At 57.7% G+C, this 15,344-nt stretch overlaps 1 protein-coding gene across 3 annotated transcripts in view; it reads left to right on the forward strand.

The window, feature by feature from the left end:
• Window positions 1–15,016, forward strand: part of MYO7A (myosin VIIA) — a 57,450-nt gene extending 42,434 nt beyond the window's left edge. The window contains exons 32-47 of one of the 3 annotated variants that reach the window (XM_062198269.1): window positions 658–784; window positions 1,596–1,879; window positions 2,603–2,793; window positions 3,256–3,380; window positions 3,840–3,997; window positions 4,718–4,871; window positions 5,990–6,145; window positions 6,542–6,647; window positions 7,575–7,688; window positions 8,658–8,745; window positions 8,885–8,991; window positions 11,053–11,238; window positions 11,596–11,712; window positions 12,808–12,891; window positions 13,769–13,888; window positions 14,444–15,016. In XM_062198269.1, the coding sequence (XP_062054253.1) occupies window positions 658–784; window positions 1,596–1,879; window positions 2,603–2,793; window positions 3,256–3,380; window positions 3,840–3,997; window positions 4,718–4,871; window positions 5,990–6,145; window positions 6,542–6,647; window positions 7,575–7,688; window positions 8,658–8,745; window positions 8,885–8,991; window positions 11,053–11,238; window positions 11,596–11,712; window positions 12,808–12,891; window positions 13,769–13,888; window positions 14,444–14,533 (2,207 nt within the window). In that variant the 3' untranslated portion in view covers window positions 14,534–15,016. The remainder of the gene's footprint in view (window positions 1–657; window positions 785–1,595; window positions 1,880–2,602; window positions 2,794–3,255; window positions 3,381–3,839; window positions 3,998–4,717; window positions 4,872–5,989; window positions 6,146–6,541; window positions 6,648–7,574; window positions 7,689–8,657; window positions 8,746–8,884; window positions 8,992–11,052; window positions 11,239–11,595; window positions 11,713–12,807; window positions 12,892–13,768; window positions 13,889–14,443) is intronic. The other 2 variants (XM_062198270.1, XM_062198271.1) reach the window with 2 other exon arrangements.
• Window positions 15,017–15,344: the final 328 nt, after the last annotated feature.

Here is a 15,344-nt window from a genome sequence, read left to right on the forward strand (position 1 = left end):
ACTGCCTGGTCTCTAAGTTCCCCGGCCCCTCCTTCTCAGCCAGTGGGACTCCTGCCTCGGGGGCTGCTTGCCCCTTTCAGGTCCGTGCTGCTGGAAGGTGCCTGCCTCCCCACAGTCCAGTAATGCCCCCATGGTGCATAGCAGTGCTCAGTGGTCCACTGGACTGAGTGAGGACTGGCAGCATTAAAGCACTGGCTGGGTATAGAAGACGGAGGCCACAGAGGGGTCTGCTCTGCTGGGCTCTGAAGCCAGAGTGGGTGTGGCAAGCACAAAGCCACAAAGGCCATTTGTCCAGCCATCCTCGGGCCATCAGTGCTGAGCCTCTGCTCTGCCTCAGTCCCTATGCTGATGCTTGGATTCATGCAGTTGCCACACAGCAGGGCCAGAGGGAAGCTCGGGCCTTGTTTGTCCAGCCTTCCCCCCTCCCCTCTTAGTTCAGGGCAGGGCAGGGACTCAAACTCCAGTTCCTGATTCAGAGCACTCACCCCGCCGCATCTCAGGCTTAGCCTGTAGGGAGGCTGTGCGTGCTGAGCAACAGTGTCCCTGCCTGGGGAACGGTGGATTTCCACAGTAGTCCCTTCCCTGCAATAAGGCAGACTGGGAAGGGCTGGGGCCTGGGGGCAGAGACCTCCCTCTCGTGCCCCATCCCGGTCCCAGGCCCCAGTCTCCCCAAGAATGATGTCATTGTGGCTGTCAACTGGACGGGTGTCTACTTCGTGGATGAGCAGGAGCAGGTGCTTCTGGAGCTGTCTTTCCCGGAGATCATGGCCGTGTCCAGCAGCAGGTGTGCAGGGGCAGGTGGAGACACCGAGAGGGTGGGGTCTGGGGCTCTTCCACAGGGCACAGGGGTGCCGAGGCACACGCTGGCCTGTCCCAGGCACATGCCCCTGATGGGTCTGTGCAGTGCCATGCACACCCTCCTAATGGGGGAGGGAGGACTTGCCAGCACACGCTGGTTCTGATGAGCTAGACAGAGGACTGGCAGGGGCAGGTGTGTGTATTCAAACAGAGCTTGGCTCCCAAGTCAGGGGCTTGGGTGGGACTCGCCTCCATGTAATCTCTAAAATATGGTCTTAGGAGGTGAGGAATAAATGCCTAAGTGATGGGAGAAACCTCTGTACACCCAGAAGTGGGATACACCTATTGGGGTGGTGGTGGTGGGTGCCAGGAAGAGGCTGGTTTCCCAGCAGTGCAGTGGCTCCCGCCCCTCATCCAAGGCTCGCAGGAGGGTCTCTGGGCTGCATCCTGTGTGGGTCAGGGTTGAGCATCGTCCAGCTGTGATCGGGCATCTGGGATGCAGGAGTGCAGGGATAGTCCTTGCCCTCTTGAAGCATCAGTCAAGAGGGGACAGATATTGAACAGGCCACTTTAAAGCAGGGACGATGTGATGAGGGCTGTATGGAGGTAGGGAAGACTTCCTGGAGGAAGGGGCAGAGAGAGGCAAAGGAGAAGTGGGCCGGGCTGCTGTGGGGCTCCCTCTGGACCACACCTGACTCTGCTGGACCTCGTCTGGTTGCGACTGAGACGTGGTGCACCTGGGCCACATCTGCCCGAGCCGGGCCGTATCTGACTCAGCGGGCCTTGGTGTCCTGCAGGGAATGCCGCGTCTTGCTCTCACTGGGCTGCTCTGATCTATGCTGTGCGGCACCTCATGTGCGCCAGGCAGGACTGATCCCGGCTGGGCCCTGTTCTCCGTGTTGGTCCTGCAGGGGAGCCAAACTGACCGCCCCAAGCTTCACACTGGCCACCATCAAGGGGGATGAGTACACTTTCACCTCCAGCAATGCCGAGGACATCCGTGACCTGGTGGTCACCTTCCTGGAGGGGCTCCGGAGGAGGTCTAAGTACGTGGTGGCCCTACAGGACAACCCCAACCCTGGTGAGTGACTACCAGCAGGGCTGCAGGCACGGCTCGGGGGCAGGAGCGCTGGGCACTCAAGCTGCTCTTGCCATGTTCCCATCCTTGCCCAGCTGCTGGGCTGAGGAGCAGGGCTTGTGTCTTTCCCATGGGCCCTGTGTCCTCCCTTCCCTGAGCCCGTCAGGGAGGCCAGTGGTCAGCCTCAGTGCTCTCCACATCTCCATCTGCAGTTGGCAGCAGCCGGAACAATCGCCCTGTGGCCCTAAGTCACCAGGCCCCTGGTCAAAGGAGGGAAAGACAAAGATGAACTGTCAGCTGCTCTGCCTTTAGTAGGGAGGGGGTCGAGAAAGAGCCAGTAGGGCCCCGGGGACAGCACAGGAGCAGGGATGCCTAGAGGTCATGGGGGCTCAGCAGAGAGGTCCTCGTGGAGTTGGGGCCCAGGGAGGTGATGTGTGAGTAGAGCCGGAGGGAGCCAACAGGTGCAGGAAGTGTACAGCTTGCATTGCCCAAAACAGGTGCAGTGAGGGAGGAGGAGGAGAGTGAGGGGTGGAGGGATCAGAGAGGCCGGCTCACAGCAGACTTAGGAGCATGGGCAGCCCACTCAGGGGGCTGCGTCTGTGTGGAAGGCTGTGGTGAGGTGAAGGCGGGTGGGCCTGTTCTTCAGTGGGGAGTGACAGCTTACGGATCAGCCCCAACAATGTTCTCTTTCTACCCTCATGCGACCCCATCACCTCTGCTTGGCAGCGGGGGAGGAATCAGGCTTCCTCAGCTTTGCCAAGGGAGACCTCATCATCCTGGACCATGACACCGGGGAGCAGGGCGTGAACTCGGGCTGGGCCAGTGGCGTCAACGAGAGGACCAAGCAACGTGGGGACTTCCCCATGGATTGCGTGTATGTCATGCCCACCGTCACCATGCCACCACGGGAGATTGTGGTGCGTATGCGTTCTCTGCCCAGACCCGGGCAGATGCAGCGAGGGGCTGTAATAGAGGAATGGTGTGCAGCTTCTGTGAGGATGAGCTAGGGTCCTAGGGGACCACAAACCCAAGGTGGGGGCAGCTCCCAGACTTGTGTCAGGGGAGGAAGGAGGAAGGTGGCCTGGGGAGGGGCACATCCTGCCCTGGCTGCAAGGGCCCCGGGCACTGTGGAGACCCAGGGAGCACAGCCCTGAGGCAGGCTCAGCAGAGCAGGCAGGCTGGGCCCAGCAGGAGGAAGCCAGCAGTGACTTCAGAGGTCCTAGAGAGGGGAGAGGCTCCCAGAGTCGGACTAGGGCATGGGCTCCACTCGACGGGTCGTCTCCCTCAGCCTCCTTCTGGAAGGTTCTGGGCCTCCTCATGTTGATCCTGGTGGCCGCAGGTGGGGAGCTGACTTTAGTCCCCTGCCTCTCGGCCCCCAGGCCCTGGTCACTCTGACCCCTGACCAAAGGCAGGACGTTATCCGGCTCATGCAGCTGCGAACAGCAGAGCCTGAGGTGCGCGCCAAGCCCTACACGCTGGAGGAGTTCTCCTACGACTACTTCAGGTGACAGGCTCCTGGGGTGGCCGGGGAAGGGGAGGGGCTGCGGGACAGTGAGCTCCAGCCTTCTGCAGCTAGTGTTCTGGGAAGGTGCTACCTGCTAGGTGAGCCTCGGCAAGTTGTCTCACCCATCCTGCCTTCGTGTAAGAGACGGGGACTGGGCCCACCCCTAGGCAGGGCCTGGCTACTCAGGACCCACACCTGTGCCTGCCTCACCAGCTCAGAAAGGTGGGCAGCCGGGCAGGAAGCAGGCAGCTGCAATTCCACTTACCTGGTCTAAAGAGGATGCTCTGGTGGGGGGCAGGGCAGAGGCTGCCTGGAGGAGGTGGTGCGTGCACATCACAGTCATACAGCAAGGCAGGGCCTGTTCTCCGTCCTCAGCCTGCAGGCACAGGGTTGGGTAGGGATTCTCCCCCAGGGCTGCCTGCAGTTGGGTCAGTGTTGACTGTCCCTGTGCTGTGGCAGGCCCCCACCCAAGCACACGCTGAGCCGTGTCATGGTGTCCAAGGCCCGTGGCAAGGATCGGCTGTGGAGCCACACACGGGAACCACTCAAGCAGGCGCTGCTCAAGAAGATCCTGGGCAGCGAGGAGCTCTCGCAGGAGGCCTGCATGGCCTTCATCGATATCCACACTGGTGCGGGTAGGGCCGGGGCGGGGCCTCATGTGGACACCTTCTTCCTTCTCGGGGCCTGTCTGGTCTGCCATGTGCACAGCAGCTGCCTTGCCCACTCCCTCCCTCGATCCTGCCATTTGTTTGACACACATATTGTGCCTTGTGCTGGGCCAGGCATAGGGACACAGCCATGACCAGCCCCGGCCCTGGTCTCATGGGGTGACATGTTGATGGGGATCAGTGCCAGCATGGGGAACTGACCCCACCTGGAGGAGGCAGCAAGGGCCTCCCAGGAAGTGGCTGAGGCCAAGGAGAGGGAGAGGGTTCCAGATGGAAGCAGGTCTGCAGGGCCGTTTCAAGGGCACAGAGTAATCACGTTGCTGGCCAGCAGGTGTGGGACACAGGCCCTGTAAGACTGGGCCTGTGCCCCAAGGCCAAAGGAGCCCCCTGTGGGAGTGGTGTGGCCCCAGGAGTGATCTGGAATCCATCCAGGCTAGCGTGAGGACTTGAGAGACGGGAGGCTGGGAGCCTGGGAGCCTGGGGCTGGTGCCTAGGAGGAGAGAGGGTGGGTAGGTTATGCCCATTTCATAAATGAGTAGCCTGAGGCTCAGGGACCTACCCAGAGGCACATGTGTGAGGGGAGGCAAACCCTGCCAGGGAGTGGAGGCCTCTGACCTCTCAGGCCAGTACTCCCACCGTGCCCCGAGCCCCTCCTTAACAACCTCTCACCTGTGCTCAAGTACATGGGCGATTACCCATCCAAGCGCACGCGCTCCGTCAACGAGCTCACTGACCAGATCTTTGAGGGCGCTCTGAAGGCCGAGCCCCTCAAGGACGAGGCATACGTGCAGATCCTGAAGCAGCTGACCGACAACCACATCCGGTGAGCAGGCAGGGTGGGCAGGTGGGCGACGGGCTCCGTGTCCTCCTGAGGCAGTGGCCAGCCCGGCTCGGAAGCCATGCAGCCTCCCAGGCCTTCCTCACACAGGAGGGAGCTGTTCCTGGCCCCTCAAATAGCTGAGCTTGGCCTTGAGGCCCAAGGACAGCCTGTCAGGAACACAGAGGTGGCGGCTGTGCCCTTTTGAGCCTGTTCAAGTTAAACAGCCCCAGTTCCTCCAGCTGGTCCTCCTGCCTAAGCTGCCGGGACTATCCCTGCCTGGCTCAGGCCCTGCTGACCACGTGCAGGGTCAGCCCTGAAGCATCCCTCCCTGGCTCAGGCCGGGCTGACCATCACTTGAAAGCTCTGGCTGCAAATTCTCCTGTGTCAGGGGTGTTGGCCCCCAGTGTCCCCGCCTCCTCTCCAGGGGTCAGCCTGAGGCAGGCGTGGGAAGTCAGGCCCCTGCTCATCTCAGAGAGTAGGAGAGAAGCCCCGCCCTCTCCCCCCGACACTCAGTTCCCAACTTCCTCCCCAGCTTGGTTACCCTGTACGTCTCTTTCACAAACTCACCAGGAACCACATTTCAGGGGTTTTCACAGTGCCAAACCCTAGCATCCACCAGGCCCCCAGCCAGGATACACTTCCCTCCCTTTCTCTGCATATTTCAAAGCCTAGATCAAGGTCACCTCCTCCTAGAGCCCTCCCAACTTCCCTCCCGTCAGGAACACTGAACTCAGAGTGGTGCTTGCAGGAGCCCAGGGGAGCTGGTCTAACTCAGTGCTATTCAAAGCATGAAGAGCTAAAGAGCTTCTGCCAGACGTAAATCACACCGTGCTCCCTCTCTCAGGAAAGCCTCAGTGGAGCCAGGGTTGGTAACAAGGTGGATTTTCATTCTGGCACAAGCACCTTGTATCCCCGTGACTGGTAGCAAGCAGTGTGGGGCCTGGAGCCCCACGTCGAGGTGCACTTACTGGATGTGGCTGTCGGGGAGGTGGGTCCGTGCTGCCCTCAGAGAGGGTGAAGGGCAGGGCAGGCATCTGCTGCAGCAGCAGGCGCCGAGCCTGCGCAGATCCCCGAGTCCCAGCTGGCAGCTGCTCCTACTGGCCACGGGGCCTGTCTTTCAGGTACAGCGAGGAGCGGGGCTGGGAGCTTCTCTGGCTGTGCACAGGCCTCTTCCCACCCAGCAACATCCTCCTGCCCCATGTGCAGCGCTTCCTGCAATCCCGCAAGCACTGCCCACTTGCCGTGGACTGCCTTCAGCGACTCCAGAAAGCCCTGAGGTACAGCGGCTACCAGGGGCAGGGTGGGCACTCCCATGGGCTCCCAGCCACACTAAGCTGTGGGACAAGCTTGTTGGGGATGAGGACACGGTGGGGCCCATCCCTGGGGAGCCTCATTGCTCGGAAGCACATAGCTCATACCTTCAAGTCTGTCCAGGAGCCACAAACACCCGGGTCGTGAAGTCTGCTCACTTCCTTTGATTCATTCAGTCTCCTACACAGCCCTTGGCGTTGGCACCATTAGCATCCCATGTTACAGCCCAGGTGGTGGGGCTTGTCACCGGCTTGGAAATGCTGGACGGGGGTCAGATCCAGTGTTTGCCTCCAAAGTCTCCGCCATTCCTTGGTCCCCACAAACTCACCCACTCCTGACCCTGTCCCCATCCTCATTTTCAGAAACGGGTCCCGGAAGTACCCTCCGCACCTGGTAGAGGTGGAGGCCATTCAGCACAAAACCACGCAGATCTTCCACAAGGTCTACTTTCCTGATGACACCGACGAAGTGAGAGTCACTGGGTTCTCAGTTTGCAGACACCTCCTGGTTTGCCGCCGCCTGAAGCCTGTGCACTTGCTGCCTTGTCCTCGTGCCCTTCAGAACGGTCAGGGTGTAGTCAGAAGCCCACAGCTTCCCTGCTTCCCAGAGCTCTCCTTGGAAGGGTGCGCCGCCCGCCCTCTCCCGCCGCCTGGGAGGAGGCTCTGCTTTGGAGAAAATTGTTCTTTTCCTGCTGAGAAAGGATCCATAGCGGGGCCTCCTTCCTTCCCTGCCTTGTCCTGGGCGTAGGAGCCCAGGGCCTCCTAGCTCCAGGCCTCCCCTGTTGTCCTGAACCCTGGCTCCATCCTCAGTGCATACCTGGTGTGGTCGGGGTCCCCTCCACACTTGTCCTTCCCTCCACACATGCTGTTTGTCACATCCAGTCAGGCTGCCTCATGATCCCCATCTCAGCACACTGTCTCACCCAGTTGAACTTGAGTCCAACATCTAAACTTGTGTGTGACTGACATGAGGATGCCACAATAGGATTCAGGTCACAAGGACAGAGAACTTGCTACAATCTGTTCCCTCCAATAGAAGCCATCCCCACAGTTCTTTCCTGCACCTAAACCCCGGACCCTCAAATCCTCGCTCTGGTCTGGGCTGCTTTCCCCCTTACACCTGTCTCCCCCCTACACTCGTCCCTGCTATGCGCCCTTGGCCTCGTGTTGCACAGCCAGACCCAGGATGCTGGAGGCCAGGGCCATGTCCTGCTTGGTGGGGCAGGGAGTCTGAGATTTGGGAAGACCCCGAGAGGAGCTGCTTTCCCCAGTTTTATGAAGGCTGTGTCGGGCTCTGGACCCCCAGGGAAGACACCACAAAGGAAGGGTGTCTTACAGGGGAGGGGGCATGGGAGGAGTGCAGAAGCCAAGTGAGCACCACTGCCCCCTCCCCCAGGCCTTTGAGGTGGAGTCCAGCACCAAGGCCAAAGATTTCTGCCAGAACATTGCCAGCCGGCTGCTCCTCAAGTCCTCCGAGGGATTCAGCCTCTTTGTCAAAATCGCAGACAAGGTGGGTCTGCCTGACTGCTCTGGCCCAGCTGTGGGGAGATCCGCTGGAGCTATAGGAACTTCCGGGGGAGGGGGGGGGAGGGGGAGAGGGGGAGATGGTCGTGCCAGGCATGGGACAGCCTTCACACAGCCCTGTAGCCTGCCCATGCATGGAACAGTGGCCCCTAAATCTCTTTCCTCTGAGGCGTTGCACATGACCTCAGATCATCTGGGGAGCCATGTGCCCATTCTAGGATTCTGGGCATGCCATGTGTCCCCCTGCCTTGCTGCACACAAGTACTTTCCAGCTGTGCTTTGGTCCCTCGGCTGCCACGCTGCCATCAAGTCACCCTGAAATAACCCTTGCAGGGGACCGTGACTGTCCTCACCTAATAGATCACAGGAGGGGCTGAGAAGTAGTGTAACATATCCCAGGTTGCCCAGCAGGTGGCACCCTTCCACATAGATGCCCCCACCATGGACATCTTAAGGGCATGGAATTAAAGGCCCTCACCTGAGAAGGCTTCCCTGCTGTGTGGGACAGAATTGGGAGCTCCCTCCTACTGAGCACTGACAATCCCTTGGCCGTCCACTTTTGTTTCCACACTTCATGCCTGTCCCTGTGCCAGACACAGGGACCCAGAGGCAACCTTCATGAGGTCCTAGACTCAGGGGAGCGCAGAGCCCATGGGAGGAGTGGGCAGGGACTCTAAAGAATGTCCAGGGCAGGCTCTGAGCCTCATTCCTGGCTGTTGTCCCTAGGCCCCAGGAGGACCTGGTGTCCTAGGTGCGGAGTGAAAGGACTGCTGCTCTGGGCAGGAAGGGGGCTTCTTTCTGACAACGCACCGCAGGCACTGTCAGGGCAGGTGGGGCCGACGCACACTTCTGACCAGTAGACTCTTCCCAGAGCAGGGGCCACCAGCAATGCCCTGGAGGGGGGAGTCAGAATACTTAGAACTGCCTGAGTATGCTCTAATGACCACATCTCTAGGTCATCAGTGTCCCTGAGAATGACTTCTTCTTCGATTTTGTTCGACATCTGACAGACTGGATAAAGAAAGCACGTCCCATCAAGGATGGTAATGAGGCCCGGGCCTGAGACCACCTGAGGCCCAGACCAGGGCAGGAGCCGTGGTGCAAGGCCTACCTGGGTGGGGCCCAAACAAGGGCATCCTCTGTGCTGGGACTTTCTGGGTGACAGTCAGCTCTGTGCCACAGGAATCGTGCCATCACTCACCTACCAGGTGTTCTTCATGAAGAAACTGTGGACCACGACAGTGCCAGGGAAGGACCCTATGGCTGATTCCATCTTCCACTATTACCAGGTGAGCCACCGAGGCCTCTCTGCTCCTGTCTTCTCCATACACCACCAGCCCTGCAGTACTCTGAATGTTGAGGGGCCTGTAAAAGTCAAGGCTGTAAGGGATTCCTCCTGGACCACTGGGGCCTAGGGACTGGCCCAACCACCAATCCTTCTGTCTTTTAACCCCTCAGCTCTTCCTCTGAGCTCCTAATCTCTACCTGTACAGGGGCCTCCCTCAGTGCCCAGCTGTCCTCTGAATTTGAGATTCTGCTGCTATAACTGAGTATACTCAAGACCTCTGTGCCGTTCTGTAAACGTCTGCTAGCATAGGCATGCACCCACAGGAAGCCAGCACGAAAGCCTACCTGTTGAACTTGAACTAAGACAAGTGTCTACTATGTGTTGTGTCTACTAGGCCCTGAGAAGTAGCACATTGTTCCTGTTACAGAGAAACTGAGACTCAGAGTGGTCAGATGAGGTGATTAGACTCAAAGAGCTGGGGGACCTTGGGTTTGGCTCTAGTCTTCATGGCTGCAGATCAGAGCTCTTGTCTGGACTGTAGCCTACTTACATGCTGGGCAGGTGGAGGGGGCGTGGATAGTGGCTGCTGTGGCACCTGCCCCCCCACCCCCACCCCATGATGGCTCAGTGAGTGAATGGCACCTGACCCAACAGCTCCCCCAAGGTGGACTTCCTCAGCTCCTGTGTCCTGGACTTCACCCGATGATTTTCCCTCTGGAGTATCTGGAAATCCAGCATCATCCCCACCAGCTGGGTCAGTCTACCATCGTCTCATCTAGATGAAGGCAATAGCCTTCTCCACAGCTTCTCCCAGCTATTTTTGTCCCCTTTCAATCTCCTCTCCACAGCGTGTTCATCCTGCTTCCTGAGGCTAGCAGGAGCTTCCTATGGCTCTTGGGGTCCAACTGCGAATCCTGACTGTGGCCCTGCATGGCGGTGCCTGTACCTACATCTGCTGCCTTGTCTTGTACCCGGTACCCCATGTTCAGTTCATTAGAGCTAGATTTTTTTTTCAGATTCTCAAGTGTGCCATACAGCCTTTGTAATGTTCTGTCTGGGGTGTTCTTCCCACAGCACTGAGCTTTTAGAATCAATTCAACCTCTGTACCTTAAAGGAACGTATCCCTGTCCTAGGACTAGATCATAGATCAGGTTGCACTGTTACGTGCTCTCACAGCACCGTGAACAATTCCATTAAAGACTAACTATACCTCAGTTATTAATGATTATTAATGTCTGTTCTTGCCTCGAGACTACACGTCCCATGAAAGTAGAGAGGGTATGTGTTGTTGCTTGAAGGGCTGGCTCATAATAGATACTCAGGAAATGTTGTTGGATTGATTGGGAGGATGAATACTGAGTGAATTTACTGGGGGATATTGTTAGGAGGTGATTAGGCTGATGATAAGGAGATGTGTGTGTGAGTGGATAGACTCATAGGTGGCTAGGGTATGGGTGAGTAGATGGAAAAGTTGATGGCTTGTGACTGACTCAGCTCTCTGCTGGGCAGTGTGTCCTTAGGTCAGCCTCTGATTCCCTACCCTTTAAATTGTAGACAGGATGATCCAAAGGCTCCAGGAGCCTCTGGGCAGTGCTGCTGCTTCAGAGCATTTATCTTTGGCCTATCTCACATCCTCATTGCTCTGGTTCTGGGCCTGCAAGTTCAATGGCGTGGGAACGCTGGGCTGAACACACTAACAGGCCATGCTGAGGGGTTCTTCCAAGAGAGGACAGACACGGGGGGGCAGGAGGTATGGAGCATTCTCAAGTTCACCCTGGTCACTCTGAATTTCTGCTTAAATGGGGCTGCTTACCTCACTGTGCTGTTATAAGGTAGAGGAGACAATATTCAGACATGGCTATGCTTTCAAACTGTACCGTGCTGAATCTGCAGGCACACTTGCTATTTCCTTGTCCTGTGCCACCTCCTTTGGGTGAGGCTGCAGAAGTGCTGGGCCCAAGTGCAGGGGTAAGACAGCAGCTCCCAACTTTGGGGTGGTGGGGGAATGAACTTGCTTCCTCCAGCTCCTTCCGCACCTGTGACCTGCTACATCTCTGGCAGGAGTTGCCCAAGTATCTCCGAGGCTACCATAAGTGCACACGAGAGGAGGTGCTGCAGTTGGGGGCGCTGATCTACAGGGTCAAGTTTGAGGAGGACAAGTCCTACTTTCCCAGTATCCCCAAGCTGCTGCGGGAGCTGGTGCCCCAAGACCTCATCCGGCAGATCTCACCTGATGACTGGAAACGGGTGAGCAGGCTCTGTGCACTCCAGGGGTTGGGGTGACAGGTGCTGGCCAGCAGCGCAGGGCAGTACCCCCTGTGGCTTGTGGCTTCTGTATGTGATGAAACCTCCCTGTACCTGATTTATTCTCCAGTCCTCCCTGGATTCAGTTGGACACTTGGCAGTGATTTGCCCTGTCCTGTTACCATGGTGGCCTGATTTCCTTTCTGCCTGGGAGAGGGAAGGGAGATCCGAAGTTCATCAGCTGGGATGAGGGAGGAGACTCACTGCCCATGTCCTGGGCCTGGCTCTGACAGTACAGATGGGCAAAGTGATGGAGGGAGAGGACTCTAAATGGCATGCCTGACCCACTTCCTCCTGCAGTCCATTGTCGCCTACTTCAACAAGCATGCAGGGAAGTCCAAGGAGGAGGCCAAGCTGGCCTTCCTGAAGGTCATCTTCAAGTGGCCCACCTTTGGCTCAGCCTTCTTTGAAGTAAAGGTATGCTTGTGGGGATGGTGGGGGTCCTCAGAGGAGGAAGATGATGATGACGGGGAAGAGATGGCACAGAGTCTTCTCCCCAGGCTGAGGAAAACCATTATGGCCTTGGGCACCTACCATAGCCAGGGAAGGGGAGAAGCCCACTTAGCCTTGTCTCAGCTAAGGACTCATCCCTGGAGACAGAGGAACCAAAGGCTCAGTGAGGCAGGGGAGGCAGGATAGAATGCCCCGAGAAATGAAGGACAGCTTGTGATGTGACAATGAAGAGCCTTCAGGAATCTGGCAGAGGCCTGGCCTAGACTGAAGAGCTGGAGGGCTTCCTGGAGGAGGTGACACATGCGCTTTCCAAGAGACCCTACCCCTGGAAGCGAGATTATATGAGGGGTCAGATCAGGATGGGTGAATAGATATGTGAGTAGGTGGAAAAGTGGATGGATAATGACTCACTCAGGTCTCTGATGGGAAGTGTGTCCTTAGGATGGCCCTCCATTTCCCTAACCATCAAATAGTAGACAAGATGATCCAATGGTTCCAGGTGCCTATGGGCAGCCCTGGTGCTAGAGAGGCTTCATCTTTCCCTTTGGTCCACCTCATGTCCTCATTGCTCTGGTTCTGGGCCTCTGGGTTGAAGACATTGAGAAGAGGACATAAGGAGGGGGGTCCAAGAGAGCACAGATCCATCAGGGGATGGTAAGGAAGAGGCGCAAGTTCAGCTTCAGGGGATGAGTGTACAAGAAGCCTTTGAGGAGTTTGCCTATGGAAAAGAGAGGGGTAGGTGGAAGCAGGTGTAGGGCTTTTGGATGATGGGAGACATAAGGGCTGAGAGAAAGGACACAGCAAACTCCCAGAGAAGTAGGAAGAAGTGAATGAGCTGCAGCTGGGGACCCGTGAGAGGAGCTGTGGTAGCAAGGAGGGCCCAGCAGAGGTGGCAGCCGTGAGACAGGGAGGGGCCGTCAGTATCTCTGCACTCTGAGCACCACCTAGACAGCAGGAGAGGCTGACTTTATCCCTGCCAGGAGGGGCTTCAAGCCACTCTCCAGATGCTTCCCCTGCTCTGGCACACCCATCTGATGATTTCCCATCTACCTTTGCCAGCAAACTACAGAGCCAAATTTCCCTGAGATCCTCTTGATTGCCATCAACAAGTATGGAGTCAGCCTCATTGATCCCAGGACCAAGGTGAGCAGGGACAAGAAAGTGGGTGGGGGCTCCTCTGCCTACACAACCAGGATCCCAGACCCAAGCCCTATAAGCCCCTGACAGCCTCCTCCCCCCGTCTCTAAACATTTTTGTTTGCTGGAGACTCCTTTACTTCTCATTTGCGTCTTCAATATTGCTCCCCCGGAGTTACTAACAAACTTCTTGCTACCACACCCCATGGACTCCTCTTAGTACTTGGCCTTTCAGCACCAGTGGATGCTACCACACTCCCTCCTTCCAAAGTGCTCTCTCCCCTTCTGTCAGGGAAACAGACTGTGCTAGGGTTCCTGCAGGTCGCTGCTGCTTATGTCACGGGCCAGAGCAGTCCTGGTCCAAGGGCCAGGAGGGAAGAGTCCTACCTCATCCCCAGAGGGGTCCACCAAGACAGCTGAAGAGCACTCACGCCCACCATCTTCCCCTTGGCTTCGTGGGCCACAAATCCCTGTTTGCCTCCCCTTCTCAGACACCTTCATGGTTTCTTCACTACCAGCCCATGCATATGATGCTCCCCAAGTCCCTGTCCTGTTGTCTTCTTGATGCTTCTTTAACTCTCCCTGGACCATCTCACCCCAGGTCTGCAGTGGGAGTTCCCTCAGGCCTCCCAAATTTCTAGTTTCAGCACCATGGACCCAACAACCTGCTGGACTGCCCTCACCCGCTGGCCCAAACCAACACCTGCAGGGGAAAGCGCCTGTCTCCACAGCAGCTCCAGGCAGAGCAGGCCTCTGCCTCTCGCTCGGATTCTCACCGGAGGGCCTCAGGCCTTCTGGAAGTAGAGTTGCTGTGGGCTGGAGCTGGGGGGAGCAAGGCCCCTGGGTCCAGGCTCTACACCTTCTTGCCCGTTCTACTCCCCTAGGACATCCTGACCACGCATCCATTCACCAAAATCTCCAACTGGAGCAGTGGCAATACTTACTTCCACATCACCATAGGGAACCTGGTGCGCGGGAGCAAACTACTCTGTGAGACGTCACTGGTGCGTGCTTCCTTCTGAGCCTGGAGGGGGTGGCTCTGCCTTGCCTGCAGCTTCAGGGGGAACAAGCATAGCTGTGTCAGCTTGGCCTGGGAGCACAGTCAAAGATCAGCTAGGATCAAGGTCAGCTCTGTTTGAGGTTCAGCTTAGGCCTGGGGCAGGGGCTTAATCTGAGGCGAGGAACAGATCTCATTCAGCAAGCATGAAGCACCTTCAGCATGCGGGATCGAGCCTGTGGTGGTAGCCCTTTTCCCAAGTTCAACAGCAGAACCTTGGCAATGAGCCCTCCTGGGCTGAGCTCAAACGTCCAAGGTGTAGCTCAACTGGTAGCCTTCAGAGTTATTCCTGATGGGAAGGACCCAGGATTTGAGAGACCCACAGCTAGGGGCTTCATGTGGGGTCCCTCAGCCTATGACCTTCGCTGTCAGCTGCCCTTCCACTGCAGGTAGGGGGCAGGGTTTGCCTTGGCTTGGGTTCCTGTGTGCGCCTCGGGACCTGTATCTGCTGTGAGGGGCTAGCCTTGTCCCTTTGTGTTCTGCTTATTTCCCCTGCTTCCAGGGCTACAAGATGGATGACCTCCTGACTTCCTACATCAGCCAGATGCTCACAGCCATGAGCAAACAGCGGGGCTCCAGGAGCAGCAAGTGAACAGCAGAGAGGAGCTACTGGCTCCCTGGGGAGCAGCTGGCTGAGGCCCATGGCTACTCCTGCAGCCGAGGGAGACCCTGTAATACAGATGGGGAGGCAGGCCAGGCAGCCACACTGACACCACCAGCGGGGCCCCTGCACTTCTCCAGAGAGAGAGTCTCCTCCCACCACTGCGGTACCTGGGTTAACTCGAGTCCCAGCGTGCTGTGTGGCCTTGCCAGCTGTAAGAGCCTGCGCTCCTGGATGCCTCTGTTTTGTCTCAGACCAATGCTACCATGCAACCCCCTTCGGACTTTCTGCAGCCTGTTGGCACAGAGGAATCGGGAGGAGAGCTTAGCTCTCTGGAATGGGAAGCACCCAACCCAACAGGGACAGCACAGAAAACCCGAGACCGGGGCTCTCAGCTGGGTGAGGGAGACAGTCTACTTTATACACTGTAGTGTGAGTGCTGGGTCCGACCTTGAGTCTCTGATCACCCCAGGGCATAAAGCATGTGTTTCATCCTCTGGCCCTACCTTGTCTTTCCTGGCAGAGGGGGGAAAAGGGGGTGTGGGTCAGGACGGTGCCCCATCGCAGGGTGTCCTCTCCAACTGCTTTCTCAGTCTGTCCCTGCCAGGCCTACCTGGTCTGAGTTTGGGGGCTGGGGTGATCGAGCCCAAGGTACACTTGAAGCTGTCTTAAAGGGACCATCTGGGAGCAGAGCAGGTTAGGGGCAAATGCCGGTCATCAGGCTGGGAGCCAGGGAGCAGAGCATGCATGGGCTGGGATGGGGAGAAATCCGTTTCTGGGCCTTACCTGGGGCCAGTGGAGC

This window comes from Lepus europaeus, chromosome 7, assembly GCF_033115175.1.
Source record: "Lepus europaeus isolate LE1 chromosome 7, mLepTim1.pri, whole genome shotgun sequence".
Lineage (NCBI taxonomy): Eukaryota > Metazoa > Chordata > Mammalia > Lagomorpha > Leporidae > Lepus > Lepus europaeus.